This window comes from Gigantopelta aegis, chromosome 2 (assembly GCF_016097555.1).
Source record: "Gigantopelta aegis isolate Gae_Host chromosome 2, Gae_host_genome, whole genome shotgun sequence".
Classification (NCBI taxonomy): domain Eukaryota; kingdom Metazoa; phylum Mollusca; class Gastropoda; order Neomphalida; family Peltospiridae; genus Gigantopelta; species Gigantopelta aegis.
In genome coordinates this window covers 32,443,237-32,460,735 of record NC_054700.1, presented here as the reverse complement: position 1 = coordinate 32,460,735, position 17,499 = coordinate 32,443,237, and the positions used below count along the sequence as shown (strand labels likewise).

Here is a 17,499-nt window from a genome sequence, read left to right as displayed (position 1 = left end):
AGAGAGAGAGAGAGAGAGAGATATACATCTTTGCATTTGCTTTATGTTTATGGATAAAAGCTGTTCACAAAGAGAGATGGCTAAATAGCATTTCAACAGGTACCCCACTCCCAACTTCTGCTGTACGATCGAATGTCCCATCACCTCTGGACATGCACATGAAATTAAAATACATAAATTATATTAATATACATGTATATGAAAATGAAAATGGAGATATAGGTAAACATTCCTGACATGATCAAAAACCATTGTGTCAAGGTGACTTCTATGTTAGTTATATTCCATGAATTAATAAAAGGTCATGAATGAATAAAGGGCATGTTTAACAACACCTTTGCACATTTTAAACTATAGCGATTTGGTGTCCAGTATATGGCAATTTCGGTCGAAATGTTGCCACACAGGCTACTCCTAAAAAACAAAGCAGAATATATTTTTATATGCAAAATCCCCTAAACAGGACAATACATGCCCTTCTTGGATACTCAATACTTGAAGGGCATTTTTGTGGTGGAGTCATTAAACATTCAGGGCTGAATTTTACGAATAATTCTTCTTAAATGCAGATGTTTAAGCATTTGTAAATATATGTAGTTACACGCGTGCAAGACATACACGGGTGTTTAAGCATTGTGAATGTATGTAGTTACACGCGTGTAAGACATACACGGGTGTTTAAGCATTGTAAATGTATGTAATTACGCGCGTGCAAGACAAAAACAGGCTTTGTAAATTTGGCCCTCATTCCTTTTATTTTAGTTTGATTGCCACACCATATAAATATGGTTCAAAACAGTTCCACACACACACACACACATACACACATACACACACACAGAGTTAAATCAAGCTGCCAACTGCCATTCATGATGGCTGTAAACATTTTATATATTTGACAAAACCTTTACTGCAATCAAAAGCAGAGACAGAGGGAAATTTTGACAATGTCGTGACTGCTACCACAAGCACCCACATGTGCCTAGTCTATAGGCAGACCGCCACTCCAAGTCCTTCCAGACACGTCTACAGGAAGGTTGCTACTCTCAACAAATATACACTCGTCAGTCGGTCTCTCTCCTTATCTGCCTGTGTCTGTCCATCTCTCTCTCTCTCTATATATATATACATGTCTGTGTCTATCCATCTCTCTCCCCATCTCTCGCTCACTCTTTCTTTCTGTGTGTCTGTCCATCTCTCTCCATACATGTCCGTGTCAGTCCATATCTATTTTTCTCCCTATGTTTGTCCATATCTATCTCCCTCTTCCTCTGTATGTCCTCTCCCTCCCTCCCTCCCTATCCCTATCAGTCTCTGTATATCCATCTCTATATGTGTCCCATCTCGCTCTCCCCCCTATGTCAGTGTCATTTCATCTCTTTCTCGCTCTCTCTCGCTCTCTCGCTCTCTCTCTCTTACTCTATTTTTCTCCCCATGTCTGTCCATATCTGTCTCTGTCTGTCCCATCATCTCTCTCTATCCATCCTTCTGTCCAATCTCTCTCTCTCTCTATCCGTCCATCTGTCCCATATCTCTCTATCCATCCTTCTGTCCAGTCTCTCTCTATCCATCCATCTCTCTTATCTGTCCCATCTCTCTCTATCCATCCTTCTGTCCAATCTCTCTCTCTATCCGTCCATCTGTCCCATCTCTCTCTATCCGTCCATCTCTCTCTCTATCCGTCCATCTCTCTCTGTCCATCCTTCTATCCAATCTCTCTATCCATCCCATCTCTCTCTATCCGTCCATATCCAATCTCTATCCATCCTTCTGTCCCATCTCTCTCTCTCTCTTTATCCGTCCCATCTCTATCCATCCTTCTGTCCAATCTATCTATCTATCTCTCATCTCTCTCATCTCTCTCTCTCTCTCTCTCTCTCTCGGCACTATAATTAGTAAAATATTGAATATTCTACAAAGCATGATTTATTATCCAATTAAAAAGCTTAACAATTAAAACTTTTCTTAGTCAAATCACCAAAGGTAACAAAGTCATGCACTAGTCTGTTTAACTGATACAACAACAAACTGATCAAAGATACAAAGTCAACTCAATTCTATTATTTCTGCAAGTATAACAACTGGTGTAGTTATCTTCAGTCAGTCTATCAACTGGGAAAAACTGTGTAAACGGTTTTGAACTGAAACCACAACAGCAATGATTAGTCATTAAGTGCATGACATCTTGAAACTGTTAATGCAGTCTTCCAATTGTGAAAAATATAGAAATTTATACAACAAAGTAAACACATATTCACAAAGATGCAGACATTTTATGCGACATGAATCGTTAAGAATACAAATGAATGTAATCCTCTCCTTGATCATTAGCAAACCACAACCTCGAGATGATGTAGTTTCTTGCCATGGTGATGTTTTGCAAATATATATGAAAATCTTCTGCATTTTTTTCCTCAATACACCACCACCATGGTTATGCATCTCACCATTGTGATGTATTTTCTTGTCATGGCAAAATCTTGCAAATATATATGGACATCTTTCTCATTTTTCTTCTTTTTTTTCAATACACCACCACCATGGTTATGCATCTCACCATTGTGATGTATTTTCTTGTCATGGCAAAATCTTGCAAATATATATGGACATCTTTCTCATTTTTCTTCTCTTTTTTTTTCAATACACCACCACCATGGTTATGCATCTCACCACTGTGATGTATTTTCTTGTCATGGCAAAATCTTGCAAATATATATGAAATTTGTTCTCATTTTTCTTCTCTTTTTCTCTCTCAATACATCATCACCATGGTTATGCATCACACCATTGTGATGTTTTTTCTTGTCATTGCAACATCTGGTAAATATATAAGAACATCTTCCTTTTCTTCTTTCAATACATCATTACCATGGTTATGTATTGAACACATACAAAAATAACTGTTTTGTTTTTTCTCTCTTTTTAAAAGAAAACAAAAAAAACAAAAAAATGTCAGAAAACTTCCAACTGGAACTGCCATTTTCTGTCCTGGTTTAAACAAATTCTTCTTCAAGATCAATCGGATTCACACTCATCAACAACTTCGAAATCACTTCCCATATTGATTAGGCTTGCTTCACTGGACTGACTCAATGAATCTGGAATAACAGACAAAGACATTATTCCTATGAATAATCCTTTCACAGCATGCTATTCCACGATTCCAAAAATCACTCCGAAAATATAATTGACGTACCACTATAAAAATAGGTTATAGTGCTTTAATAATTTATTTGGATACAAAAATAATTTTATATATGTATTAACATGACTGCATGTTATGAACTAGGAAAGTAAGAAAATTATTGAAAATATTGTCAAAAGCTATTTAGGAAATGGAAAATTATAGAATTTAACATCTTAAGAATCTCGTGGAGTTCTCAGACTATACAATTAAAAAAAAAATTAAAAGATAAAATAAATGCCATTAGGAAAATAACTTAAAATAAAACATTCACTTGGTAAGAAAATTAGTAAGTATATATATATAAATATTAATTATAAATAATTATTAAAAATTCACACGCTGAACTATATTGGCAGAAGTTTTCAGATATCCTGCAAACAATGTATTCACGATGCACTGCCAACATATCTATAAATCAGACAAAATATTTGTAAAAATATCTTCATCAACATAACTTATTAAAAATCACATATGATGTGTAAAGAAGCTATTGACTCGACAATATAAAAAATTCACTTCGAAAAAAAAGAAGAAGAAAAAAAAAGAACACTGCCCAGTACTTACCACACACATCCATACCAGGATCAGCTTCTGTTCCTTGAACTAGGTGATTCTCAGCAGATTCATCAGAATCTACCTCAGTGGAGTCTACCACAACAAGGTTTGAACTGAATGTTTCACTAGTTGTGCCGACAGTTTCTATTTCACTATGCGCCATGTTTCTATTAGAGTGGCTTGTGCTGTGAACCACCTCTGCCGGTTCAAACAGAGGGATGCCCTCCATCTGAATTGCCTCGGGGTTAATGAAGGTTTCCGACATGGCCTGATCCGACAGGAGGACCTCTGTGGAACTCTGGGCCAGTGCAGAATCTTGTGATCTGCCAGCAGCAAACGCAAAATTATCCGATGTGCTGGGAGAAAAGATGGACACTTCGGATGTACTCTCGGCAAGTGTTGCGATGGCAGCAAAGGCATCATTCACAACATCTGTCCAGTTGTTGGTGCTGGACGTGCAAGTGCTCGCACTAGACATTTCAACATCCATGTCTTTGTTGGAGTCTGTCTGAGAACCAATGAATGGATCTTCAAAATATGTCTGCGTAGAACTCTGAACATCTGAGGAGGCTGCCTCGTCTGCTGCCACATACATCGATTCAGGATCTGCCACCATATCTGACTCCACATCAGACTGGGTCTGGTCTATTGCCGATTCATCATTGGCATCTGGACAAGAGTTTACTGATTCTACTTCGCGAAAATGTACATTTTCTTCAGCAGTGTCTTGTGCTTCCAATGAAATACCAACTGCCTCAGTACAACTTATTTCAATGGGGTCTAATATTATTTCTCTACTTGTAATTCTGCTTGATGTTCCTACTGCATTTTCTAGTTCTATTCTTTGATCTGTTGGATCACTGTCTCCAGCTGATGTACAGACATAAGTAATATGTTCGGGATTGACCCCAACACACACGTTACTGGTCGAGACAGCATTTCTTCCCACATCAGCATCAACCACAACACTGCCCTCCAATTCAGGTGTCAGAACCTGAACATCAACTTCTGATGTGGCAACATTCTCTTGAGTTGATGGGTGAAACAGTTTCACATTGCTGGTAGTGTCTGCTTTACTTTCATTGCCACCATCACCTGGGATAAAATGTTCATTACTTTCATCATCAGATAAGACTATAATATTTTCAGCCAGTGACTCAGTTTGACTCCTGAACTGCCGACCATTACTAGTTGTGTCAGCTTTTATCTTGTCATCAATTACAAGATCAGGAAGAGGATTAGGAACAAGATCAGTGTCCAATCTTGTATTTTCAGCTTCAGAAGTCCTCATGACTTCAGGAATATTGAGCACTGCAGCCATCAACCCCTTCCCATCGCTGGTAGTGTCAGCCCTGCGTTCATCGAATGCCAGATAGTTATCATCCCGATTCTCATGATCGACTGATCCAGATGCTTCTGATTCTGTTGCAACCGAAGCATCCAAAACAGGACCAACACTGTTACTTGCATTAACAGGACTTTGTTCCTGCACAGCAAAGGGACTGGTGATGATTTCAATTTGATTGGTTTGAGCATCTGTGGAGGACTGTACTATGGATGGGATGTTTTCTGCCACTGAAGATATAGCTGTACTTGCAGCAGTCTCGGAAACAGTGGTTGATGACACGGTGCTGCCCTGAGATACTGCAGGCCGACTGAATTCTTGGGCAGGTGAGGTGATCAACATGAAATTTTCACTCCGACTTTCACAAACACCTTCTACAGCATCCTCCACAGAATTATTATTATTTTCGTTAGAATTTTCTGAAACACTTTCAGCTGATGCCAGAATGTTAGAATTTTCTGAAACACTTTCAGCTGATGCCAGCTTGTTATTGCTGCTCACAGCATCTTCCACAGTACTGCCAGCTTCTAGGATGACGTTTTCCTCATTACTTTGCCCCACTGCTGCTGCATTAAGTTGAACTGTAACAGCAATTGGAGCAATTGGAGCATTTTGAACAGAATCTGGAGAGCTCAATTTACCCTCAGGGTTTACCCCTGGTGATATTTCAGTTTTACTATGAGTAACTGAATCATCAGCACTCTGATCATCAACAGAACTTACTTTTGGTGACATTTCCTTATTACTAGTACTTGCATCAGCTGAAGCATTCTGACCAACATTATCTGTAGAGTCTGATTCTTTAGGCAATGTTTCTTTTACTGCTACTTCTTCCTTTTCTCTATTTTCATTAGCCGCCGATACAGGTTTGTCATTTGTGTAAAAGATATTATACATTGCTTCAGCTGACGATGTAGCCATACTGTCCAACCTTTCTGATGGTAGAGTCATATTTTGACTGGGTGGTGGTGGAGGCTTAGGCTTAAAAGCCTGTTCCTCAGGCGTTTCTATGCCCATATATTTAAGCTCATCAGATTCTTCTTTTGTTATGGTTTCTGGGGGCAAATGGCCACTGAATGCATCAGCAATAAGATTTCTGTCAATACTTGGGGGAGCAGGAGGAAGGGGAATAGTTTCCACGTCCGCCACGTTGACCACAGGCAGTTTGCCCTCCTCATTGCTAGGACCAACAGTCAGGAATGTATCGAGAGACGGTGGTTCTTCAACTTGTGGCTTAACACGTTTTCTCAGAGGGACATCTTCTCGTGGTTTCTTCTGTGGAATTTTTCTTGTCACTGGGGTCCAAGGAGGAAGGACCTTTTTAGGTGGAGGTTTTATACCAGTCTTCCCAGTCAGCTTGATGGGAATTTTACCTGAATCTGATGGTGGTGCTTCGTCTTTCTTTTCCTCATTTGGTTTTTCCTCTTTCTTTTTCATTTCCTCTTTCTTTTTCATTTCTTTTTTCTTTTCCTCTATTTTTTCCGCCTCTTTGGCTTTATTTTCAGCAAGTGCTTTTTTCCTCTGCTCTTCCCTATGACTGAATTTACCAAAGCCACCATCTGCAGTCGATGAGTCTTTCTTCTTTTCAGTTTCTTGCTTTATTTTTTCCACTGCTTCCGAAACAATTTCTTGCTTTTTCTGTTTTTCATCATCTTCCTTCTTTTGTGATAGGTATGCCGTTCTTTCCAAAACCATTCGCTTCTCATAAAAAGGGTTTTTCTCCATGTATGACTGGAATAGTAATAAAACAACATATAAATAATGAGGCTACAACTGAAAAACTAAAATAAATATTTAAAATAGCAGCAACACATAACATATGCACTTTCTCATAGACAGGACATGACATGATATATCATTTGTGGTATATTGGCTGATGAGGAAGGATGGGTGATGTTTAGAAACAGGTCCTAAGTGTATCCATCACTCCAGCCTAATGCTCTACCACTTAGCTATATCCTGCCCCATTCAAAAAAGGAATTGATCAACAAATGATGTAATTATCCAAGAAAGGACACACCATCACACTGATAACTGCAACATTTGATGTACAAAATGAGAGATGAAAACAGTTAGGAAGGAAGGAAATGTTGTATTTAACGACACACTCAACAAATTTCATTTACGGTTATGTGGCATCGGACATATGGTTAAGGACCACACAGATTTTGATATTGAGGGAGGAATCCCACTGTCACCACTTCATGGGCTACTCTTCAATTATCAGCAAAGGATATTTTATATGCAATAGGGCCAACTGACTGGGACATAGGTTATTACTTGCTAGCAGCAAGGGATCTTATATAAACATTTTCATACAAAGATAAAAGGATTGTTTTGTTTAATACACCACTAGAGCATATTGATAACCACCAGTTACTTGATAATTCTCATTCTGATATATAGCGTTAGAGGAAACCCACTAACCTTTTTCCATTAGTAGCAAGGGATCTTTTATATGCACTTTCCCACAGATAGAAAAGTACATACCACAGCCTTTATTGGGGCATTAGTTGAGACAGGAAATTTGTTTTTATCAGAGAATGTGTCCACTAAGGGGTTCGATCCTATAATCCAAAAATAGTTAGAGTTTTTTTAGTCTAACACCACCACTAAAGAACACCGATTTATTAATCATCAGTTATTGGACGTCAAACATTTGGTAATTTTGATATAATCTAAGAGGGGAAACCTGCTACATTTTCCCATTAGTAGCAAGCAATCTTTTATATGCACATACCATGGACTTTTATATACCAGTTGTGCAGGCTGGAATGACAAATAGCCCAATGGACCCACCGACAGGGATCCTAGATCGACAAGCATCAGCCGAGTGCTTTACCAATGGGCTACGTCCCACCCCTTCCCTATAATCCAAGCACCTCAGGTGAACAATCTACCAAATGAGCTGGATCCTACTCATTGAACACACTCCACCCCCCTTTTATACAGTGATAGCTACATTTAGTTATGAGACAATAGGTTGCTGGAAAGGGCATCACCAAATGCTACACTTAATTCCTTCACCAATTTCTGCTAAAATGTAAACTGTAATAATAAATAATCATATTAGCAATATTGTACATGAATCAAAAGATGAATGAACATAGAGCTGATTATTCCCTCTTCTGATGGACATGCATTTAATAACGTAACAAGACAATATTGGTTTTCCAGTGTCTATCTCAATGTAGAAAGAAGCATGAAGAGAGAACTACGTGAGGCGTGAAAAAATAACGTATCACTCACTCTGTAGTTATCATTATGTTTATCACTTTTCAAGTGAGCATTAGCACAAGTGACATCACCAGAAAATTCACTGCACATAGAACAGTAAAAAGCCGATACCGACATCATAAACTCAACACCTGCAACAAACGAAATATTCGACACATAAACATGGGTTTTTTCCTTCATGTACACATGAAAACAAACCTCAAACACAACCTAATTACATTTAATTATTATAGTACATTATAGTATGTAGGGTCCAGGTACACTGAATATGTGCACCACGTGAAGATGACAGTGTCTGCACATGCATGTAAGCAACCATAAACGACTACTTTCTATTCGTTTTGCCCAGCGCACTTACTTCACACATTAAGACTTAAATGAAAAACAACCATTCAATATATTGGTTTCCTTATTTCTTTATGTACATTTTTGTTTTATTTTTCCTGTAATTACTCGTATCACAAAAATGTACTTCATAGTCACAGAGCTATCCAAAATCAACCAGGATTTAGCCAATTGTTAAAAATAAATTAATTTGAACATGTCAAAGCAATTTTCTTACTAAATTTTCCCCAAAAGAATTAGCATTTGCAATAACCAAGACACTGAATTTGGCTTCATATTTTCAAACTAGTGTCAGAACACTGCTAATAACATTATTGATGCACCTTAATCCCTGATCATACAAATCCATGTTCTTCATTTTGTGACCTTTGTAAGCAGCCTCTGAATCATACAACCTACAATAAACAGTACCTTTGATAGGCCAAGCCTGACAAGGCCCTTCCTCAGGTTTTTTGTCTAAATCATTTAATGTTGACTCAAGCCAGGGTCTCTCAAATGGATCACTTTTCTATAAAACAAAACGAAATATAGTGCAGATAAATTAACACAATCTGTATACTGAATTAGGTAAAATTCTGACACAGAGATATGGATTAATGCAATCAGTAAAATAAATCTGCAAGGAAATAATACAATCAAAATTAAATTGCAAACATGTACGCAACATACTAAAAACACACTGTTCAACAAATATATTTTTTAAATATTAAGATTAAAAAATATATATATTATTAAACTTAAAGACTGATAAATTTCAATCAACTTAGGTTATTATATTAAGAATACAGTACTCAAGACTACAGACTATAGAGAAAAAAAGGAAGTTCTAAAAATCCTTCCATACCCACCTTTATCGATATGGCAGCTTCCAACAATTCACATGACAGCCCCTCCTTGATCAGCAGGTTGACTACTCAATAGGTACAATTTATCAATGTCCATATGACTCGTACACATTACACCATGCCAACATTTATGTGCATAGATGAAATAATGATAAATTAAAAATTTACAAATGGAAAGTTTGTATTTCAGAGGTAATGACAATTTTTTATTCAGCTAAGAATCTCGGTTAGCTGTTTCAGTGACAGACGACCAGTATGTTTTGAAAGTTCCGAATATTTTTGTCATGAAATCCACAGAAACCGGTTTTAGGAGTCCATAAAATTTATTATAGCATAACTGAAGATTATAATAGATCTGTTGTGGAATAAAAGTAAAAGTGTTATATTGTCACTTCTGCTTAGAAAACGAAAGGAGTGGGGTTTTCATGGGTAGATTTAATATAGCGGGGGTGGGTAGCCTTGAATGGCCCTCATATATTGGCTTTCATGTCAGTATTAAAAACATTTAGTACAATATTTTGTGAGAAACTATACTGAATATTAAAAACTGTACACTAATTTTACTCCTCTGCACAGTAAAGTGCTGTAACTGCATACCACCAGAACAGCCAATGAGACTTAATACCTGTTGATGTTTCTTTGACTGCAGATGGGCTAAGTACTCAAAGACACTAAGAGTCATCTGGTTACATGGTCTGCACCAGTGATGGCCTGGATCAAAATACTGGTAGTTCACTTTCTTCTTCTTCTTTAGCTCAGACTTGGAGGACTCCTACAGAAGAAAGCAGAAAATATGAAATGATAATGTGCATATCAAAACAACATTGCACACACTAATAAAGAGAGATAATAAACCCCTATCCTAGGCACATTCCCAGCGTATTTTGGACGTGCTCTTCAGCAATGAACTGGCGAATGATTATCACAGGCACATTCCCAGGGTATTTTGGATGTGCCCTTCAGCAGTGAACTGGCAAATGATTTATTTTAGGTTAATAGCTTTCAAGGCCTTTATGTCACAAAAGCAAATGAGTTTTTTATGCTGTGTTGTTGTTAAACATTCAAGGTATTCATATACAGTAAACATACATTGCAATAAATAACACATGAACATTGATGTGTCTTTGCATGTGTATACATGTTTATCTTATGACAGGGAACAATCCAAGTATATTCAAATTATGTCAAATTAGACTAGTTCCAATAACATAAAACATTAATTCTTTATTGTGTCAATTAACAAGTTTAAATATGTCAATGACAGTCTATTAATAAGTTTAAAACGTCAGTGAATGTGTCTGTGTATATAAACAAGTTTAAAATGTCAATGACTGTCTATGAACAAGTTTAAAATATGTCAATGACTGCATCTGTAACCAAGTTTATACATTAATCACTGTGTCTATGAACAAATTTAAAATATGTCATTGTATATCTATAAACAAGTTTAAAATATGTCAGTGACTCTTAGCAGTATTACCTCCTTTGCAGGTGGCTTGCGGGAACCTTTCTTAGAAGTGCTGTCATCCTTCTTCAAGTCCGAACTTGAGCCTTCTTCTTTAATACTTTCCAGCACATCTGATGATTCATCTGCAGCTTTCCTCAGAATCTTGATCTGCTCAGCGATCTCGTCCTGCAGCTTGCTGTTCTGAGCAAGCAGTGGATCCTTGTGCCCGTCTCGCTGGCGTCGCCGCCTCCTCATGATCTCATTCTGCTGTTTTCTCAACTTCTCCATCTCTCGTTCCAGACCCTCAAGCTTCTTCTTTCTTTCATTACACTCTTTACGAAGTTGGTCTCTGTCCCTTGCCGACAATGGCTTGTGTGATGGAATCACTTTGGGCTGCTTCTTCGATTCTGGATCCATCTTCACTTGTTTCTTTGCAGGCTCCTTCAATGCAGTCTTCTTCCGATCAGAGGATTCCTTTCTCTTCTGGTCCGATTTCAGTGGCATTACAATTCGTGTTGATTCACCGGTTTCTTTCTTCTTGCTTCCCACTTCACCCTCTCCTCTGGAAGATTCGGATTTAGACTCATGGGCAACGCTCTTCTCTTTCTTCATTTTCTTTTCCAAGGATTTTGATTTCAATGCTTTCTTTTTATCATCATCTACATCATTTTTCCTTTTCTCTAAAATTGGAACTACAGTTAAATTGGATGCATGAGATTCACCTTTATGGTGAGAACGATATTCTTGACAAGTTTCAGACGGTGAAGAAACATATGGTGGTGGGTAACTGTATGGACCAGGATAGCCTGAATAACCTTGGGGAGGGAACATCATAGGTGGTGGCATTGAAGGATCTGGATAAAGTGGATAACCAGGTGGTGGTCCATAAGGAGGAATGGCACCAGGTGCTTGAGCAGCCGCATAGTAATGAGCATACTCTGGAGGAACGGAATGTGGATCATAGTACGGCTGGGTCGTTATTGGCTGCTGTGGATACTGTTGCCATTCTTGAGCAACTGTTCGTTCCGACCATTCTTCTGCTGAAGTCTTCCATAGCTCTTCAGTATACGGAGACGGGAGTTCCTGATCGGCAGATTTACTCCGATGTCGACGCTGGTCACGCTCAGGCGATCTATCATGTTTTTTCTGTGACTGACGTCTGCTTCGTACCGATATCTGTCTCTTATAGGATGATCTAGATTCTTCAGATGAACTTCCATTACTCGAAGAGTCGTCAGACTCTGTGGCAGAATGTGCTTGTCGCCTTTGTACATGTACAGAGTGCCTTTCCACATTCTCTCTTGATGACTGCCAGTTGCTGGGATCAGATTCTCGATTCTGAAATTCCTGAGCAATACTTTCGCGAGATCTTGGCTTCTTCCTCATCTCAGATACACTGGTGCCATCTCCAGCATGTTCCACACCAGCAGTGGTCTGCATGTGTGCATTCTTGTCAAAAAAATTGTTTGTAACATCGCTCGATATACCCACACCAAGAAAAGAAGCAGTTTGGTTAATATTAATACCCACAGCCTGGTCTCCTGGCTTCTTCTGTTCCTTTTCTTTCTTTTGTTTTGCCAATTCTTGCATTCGTTTGGACAACTCAAAATCAAAACCAATAGATTTTAAGATGTTTTGGACAGTGGAGTCAAGGTCCTCATCTTGCTTACCTTCCTCACATTTATCAGAAGTAGCAGACTGTGGCAACCCTTTATCAGTGTCGCTTTCTGAACTTTGCCTTCGCCATTCATTCTCCTTGCTTGGCATTGGACCGTGAATCTTTTCATGCAGAGCAAATAACTTGGCCGACAGAGCACTATCTGGAGGAGCAGCAGCTGCCCAGAAAGGCAAGTTTGTTTCAGGAGTAACAGTTCTGTCCGAAGATCTTTTTTTAGAACTGCGGTTTTTGGCTAGAACAGGAAACAGCGGCTGTGATGAATTCTTCCCCACATCTTCATGCTCTCCATACAGAAAGCTCTCCTCATCATCCACATCCATATCATATGCAACAAGTCCATGCAAAACTGGATTTTCCACTGCTTGGGGATGTGTGCTTCCCTGACTACCAACATCAAATGGGTCTTGCCTCTGATCTGTAGGAGCATCAGCAGCTCCAGACTTCTTAAGAATAGACTTCAGTGGTCGTGAAGAGTTTGCTGGCAAGTTTTCAGAATCTCTAAGGTCTGACCTTCCAGACTGTCCGGCATTTACATAGACAAGAGGAGATTTCAAGTAAGGATCGCGTGTCTCCGACAGGGGTGTTTTCCCATGGTAGTAGTTGATCTTTTGGGTGATAGCTGCAACTGGCGATTCCTTTTCCTGTGGAGGACTACAACTCCTCCTTGCAAGCCGATCTCGGTGGTCTCTGTCACTACCTCTCTCCCAGTCTCGCTCAGGACTTCTTCGACCTGCTCTGTAGTGTTCTTTGTCATGATCAACATGTGGTCTCTCACTTTTGTAATGTTTGTCATGATCACCTCGCCATCCTCTTTCACGACTGCCGTCTCTATCCCACGAACCAGAACGACCAGTCCTCAAGCTGGCATGATCATTGAACCTATCCTTTGAGCTCCTGTCTTCCCTCGCATCATATTTGGAGTAGGAGCCACTCTGCTTCATCTCATGGCGTTTGTCCCGTGGGTCAGAGTTTCTTCTGCTGTCACCTCTATCATACACATCACTCCGACTGTCAAATCTATCACCATCTCTGCTACTGCCTCGTTGTCCATATTCAGAATCGTATCTTCTGTCATGATCTCTTCTATCGTCATTTTCATAACCCTTATCGTCATCAACCGGAGGTCCGAGACGTTTGCATAATGGTGTCAGTCTCTCATGGGATTCTTCAGACGAGTTGTCAGATAAAGGGGAATCTCTATTCCTGGTAATACGTTCTTCAAAAAATATCTCATTACCAACAGTGATTCGTAGTGGAGATGGTGACTGTCTGGAATGCTGTAAAATACAAGTGTAATAATGTAGTTAGTTGACAATAAATAAATAAATTAAATTTAAAAAAAACAAAAACAGATGCAAACATTCATTGTTAATTCCAAAATACATGCATGTCAAAGAGCAGGGCTCACACTGGAACAATTTTTGGTCTAGCCAATTTTCAGATATACAGAATATTTCCTTGAAAATTATTAACATGTGGTTAATTAAAAAGGGATATTGTATTAGCCAAAGGCTAAATGTTGTAGTTACTTTGTAAAAATATTAGCAAATGGCTAATTTGGCAATGGACAGGGCGAGCCCTGAGGGAGAATTACGAATTTGGGAACATGTTCGACCATAAATATAAACAATTATCAATATTAATAATGGAAGGCCATGAATGACCCTGTGGTGGGCTGATACTGCTAAAAATATTTTCTATAAAATTATAGATGTTCTTAGGAGCGTAATACATTCTCAATATTTATATTTATTGTTACCACAGAATCTGTAAAATCTAACGGGTCAAATGAACCTAAAATGACACCTGAAAGAAATGCCATGTTTATTATTATTGATGCATTTACAGTTTGGAAATGCACAAATAATAGTCTTCTCTGTTTTTTTCACTATTAATTCCAAACAAGCATTTTGGTGTGCTTGTTTGATTTCTCTGTATCATGGCGTATCTGTAACAACTGTGACACTTTAGGGCCTTAATTATAATATGTTTAACGTCATACACCTGTTCATACTTTTCAGTATGCTGTAAAGTATGATAGTCTATTATTTTGACGTAATCACAGTGTATACACATGTAGGTTATGGATACATCAAGAGACAGAGAGCTTGACATTTTTAAAAATGAAATCAATTAAATAATAATATACAACACACATTTGTATATAATCTGCTAATGTAAGAGAGAGAGAATGAAAGAGCAAAAGAAGTTTGTGTAGTTCCTCCTAATAATATATTCTAATGTATTCACTCAAGCATATGCTATTATTCATGGTTAGTAAAAATAAATTCCTTTTATCACATTCCGAAATGATTTAAGGATGCAGTTTTTGTCAGGAAAGACCGGAGATTACTTGCACTTCTCTGCATACTCAGTTGAAGCGTTTTAGGAGTGGCAAAGTGATCATATTGCAATAAACATTGTAATAAATTTTATTTTTATAACTTCATCCGATTTCTCGCCTAGCACCATTTCAGGACTGATTTTTCAGCTTGCCTAGATTTTGCCCAAGGCGAAGAATGGGATTTGCAATACATTTTTTTTAATAAATTTTATTTTACCGGGTAAACTATATGTAGTCCCTGACCATTTTTCACGATGGTGAAGTTTTTAGGTCAGGCGCCTAATTCACAAAGGTCTCTTGGGCTCTGCTAGACAACAAAGCATCCTCTTTGCAAGTCTTTTTGCATTACACTGCGATATCACAAAGTTGCGAGCATTTAGTGAATCAAGTCCCTGGTCATTTTGCCTGAATGAGCAATTTGCACCAGCATGGGTGGGTGAGGTTGGGAGGGATATATATATATATATATATATATATATACATAACAAACTTTACATACATGTATAGGTTTGTACATTATTGTGAATGAAATATTATAAAATAAACATTACTTTACTGAAAGTTAAATCAAAGGATTAGTTGGGTAAATAAACCAGTCATATACAGTTTAACAGCAGACTGTAAGAACGTGTTTGAAGGATGAAGCTTCGCCATCACTTCTGACTTATAAATATTACTAGGCATCTTGATACTTGTACAAATAATTCTACCCCTTCTCCATTTGGTCAGACATCTGCATTCCACATTACTCATAATTTGCAGACCTCAAAATGAGCTGTAGTCAGTATAACCAACTATTTCTGTCGTAACCGATTTGGTTACTACTCTAGTTTTAAAATTTCAACTAGAAGGCAAAATAGGTAGCCGATCAAAATAGATCATACTAAATACGAATGAATGGATAATACTAAACGATAGTACTCAACCTCAAATTTTGGTAAATAAATTGTAGTGCATTTGGATGTTTAGCAGGAACCATTTAATTCCCACAAAATGAAATAACAAATTATCAGTAACACTATTTAATACCAGAAGAAATAGAATGAATATTAAATTAAAAACATTACTTCAATTCGTGTTATTTCTTACAGTAAGCTCAGTCACCTGTGAAAATGCTGTGCAAACAAACATTTCATTGCAAATAAAGTATCAGTTATGGAAAAACTTAAGATTAGCGGATCCATATCAGATATGACCCAACATTTTCGACTTATTTCGAGGGTTGGATTTGTCATTCAGTTTGTTGGTTACGCAGCTTTAGTAAACTGAACACAAACAATAAATACAGAGAACATTTTGTTTTCAAAGTCTTGATTAGCAATATTTCTGGTCAACTGAAAATTGATTAGCAACTACTGTTTAATGTGGCAAAATATCCACCCGGTCTCCATCCTTCATTCATTCCATAAGCCCCATAAAAAAAATCCCTCTTTACATTGATATGGGGGGGGGGGGGGGGGGAGACCGGGCAGATATCTTTCCGAATATTTTCGTGAAAACCAACAATATTTATTTTACAAATTTACTGAAACAAAAAATTCACAAATGTTTATTTCAATGCTTGACAATACTAAAAATACTAAGGACCATTTTTCTTTTATGTTCTTCTGGCTTTCTTTTTCTAATTTCTGAATCGGAGTCAGTGGCGGTGGAAGTGGCGTGTGGTCGTTTTCTTGGCGGAGAACTTGATCGATCTCGGAATGGTCGGTTGTAGTCTTCGAGTTGATCTCGCAGATCCCGCTCATGGCGGCGACTCGCTTCTTGCTCTTCCCTTCGTGTAGAGCTCTGGCCCTTTTCGTAATGCGTTTCACGAACTGGAGGCCTTGGCCTGGATTCGTACCCCCTACCCCTGGAGTCGTAACCCCTACCTCTGGATTCATATCCCTTGCCCCTGGAATCTCCCCTTCCCCAACTTGGCCTACTGTGTTCGTCGTGAATTCGATGCCCTCCATCACCACCCGGTACAAAATGACCTCTGCCACGTCCTCTTCCCCTAAAAGGTCTTCCGCGAAAAGCAAATGACCGTCCACGGGGTCTACCCCTAAAAGAAAAGACCATGATTTTGTCACTCCTGCAAAAATATCTTCAAGATAACTTCAGCCATTTTTTTGCCTACTCTTTTTTTTTTTCTCGTTGCATTTCACTGCGCATGCGTAATTAGATTACGACAATCAATCTTTATAAATAAAATGTATAAATAATTGATTACCTTATATATTGTAATTATTGTAAAAATGATAATTATGTTGTTCAGCACACAAATTATTTTTGACAAATAATATACATGTCGCAACTATTTTCACGCGCTCATACGCGGACCCAACTACGGTGGGCGATCTGTGCCATGTCTGTGTTGTTGTTTTTCTCTCTGTAAAGGCTCTTCTGTGCATAGCGAGTATACAAACAAGACTAGTTGCCTGTTGTGACGAAAAAAAAATTAAATAATTAAAATGTGCGTGCGTGTGTGTGTATGTATGGGTGGTGGGTTGGGGGGGGGGGGGGTTAGAAATGAATGA

General features: G+C 38.2%; 1 protein-coding gene across 1 annotated transcript; it reads right to left on the bottom strand.

Annotated features, from left to right (window-relative positions):
* Positions 1-1,913: 1,913 nt before the first annotated feature.
* On the bottom strand, positions 1,914-17,101 carry LOC121383916. Its single transcript, XM_041514017.1, has 7 exons — positions 16,571-17,101; positions 10,995-13,916; positions 10,140-10,286; positions 9,081-9,177; positions 8,337-8,455; positions 3,752-6,818; positions 1,914-3,098 (listed from the first exon to the last, which is right to left on the bottom strand). The coding sequence occupies exons 1-7, from the start codon at positions 17,039-17,041 to the stop codon at positions 3,016-3,018; spliced, it is 6,906 nt and encodes a 2,301-aa protein (XP_041369951.1). The 5' UTR covers positions 17,042-17,101; the 3' UTR covers positions 1,914-3,015.
* Positions 17,102-17,499: the final 398 nt, after the last annotated feature.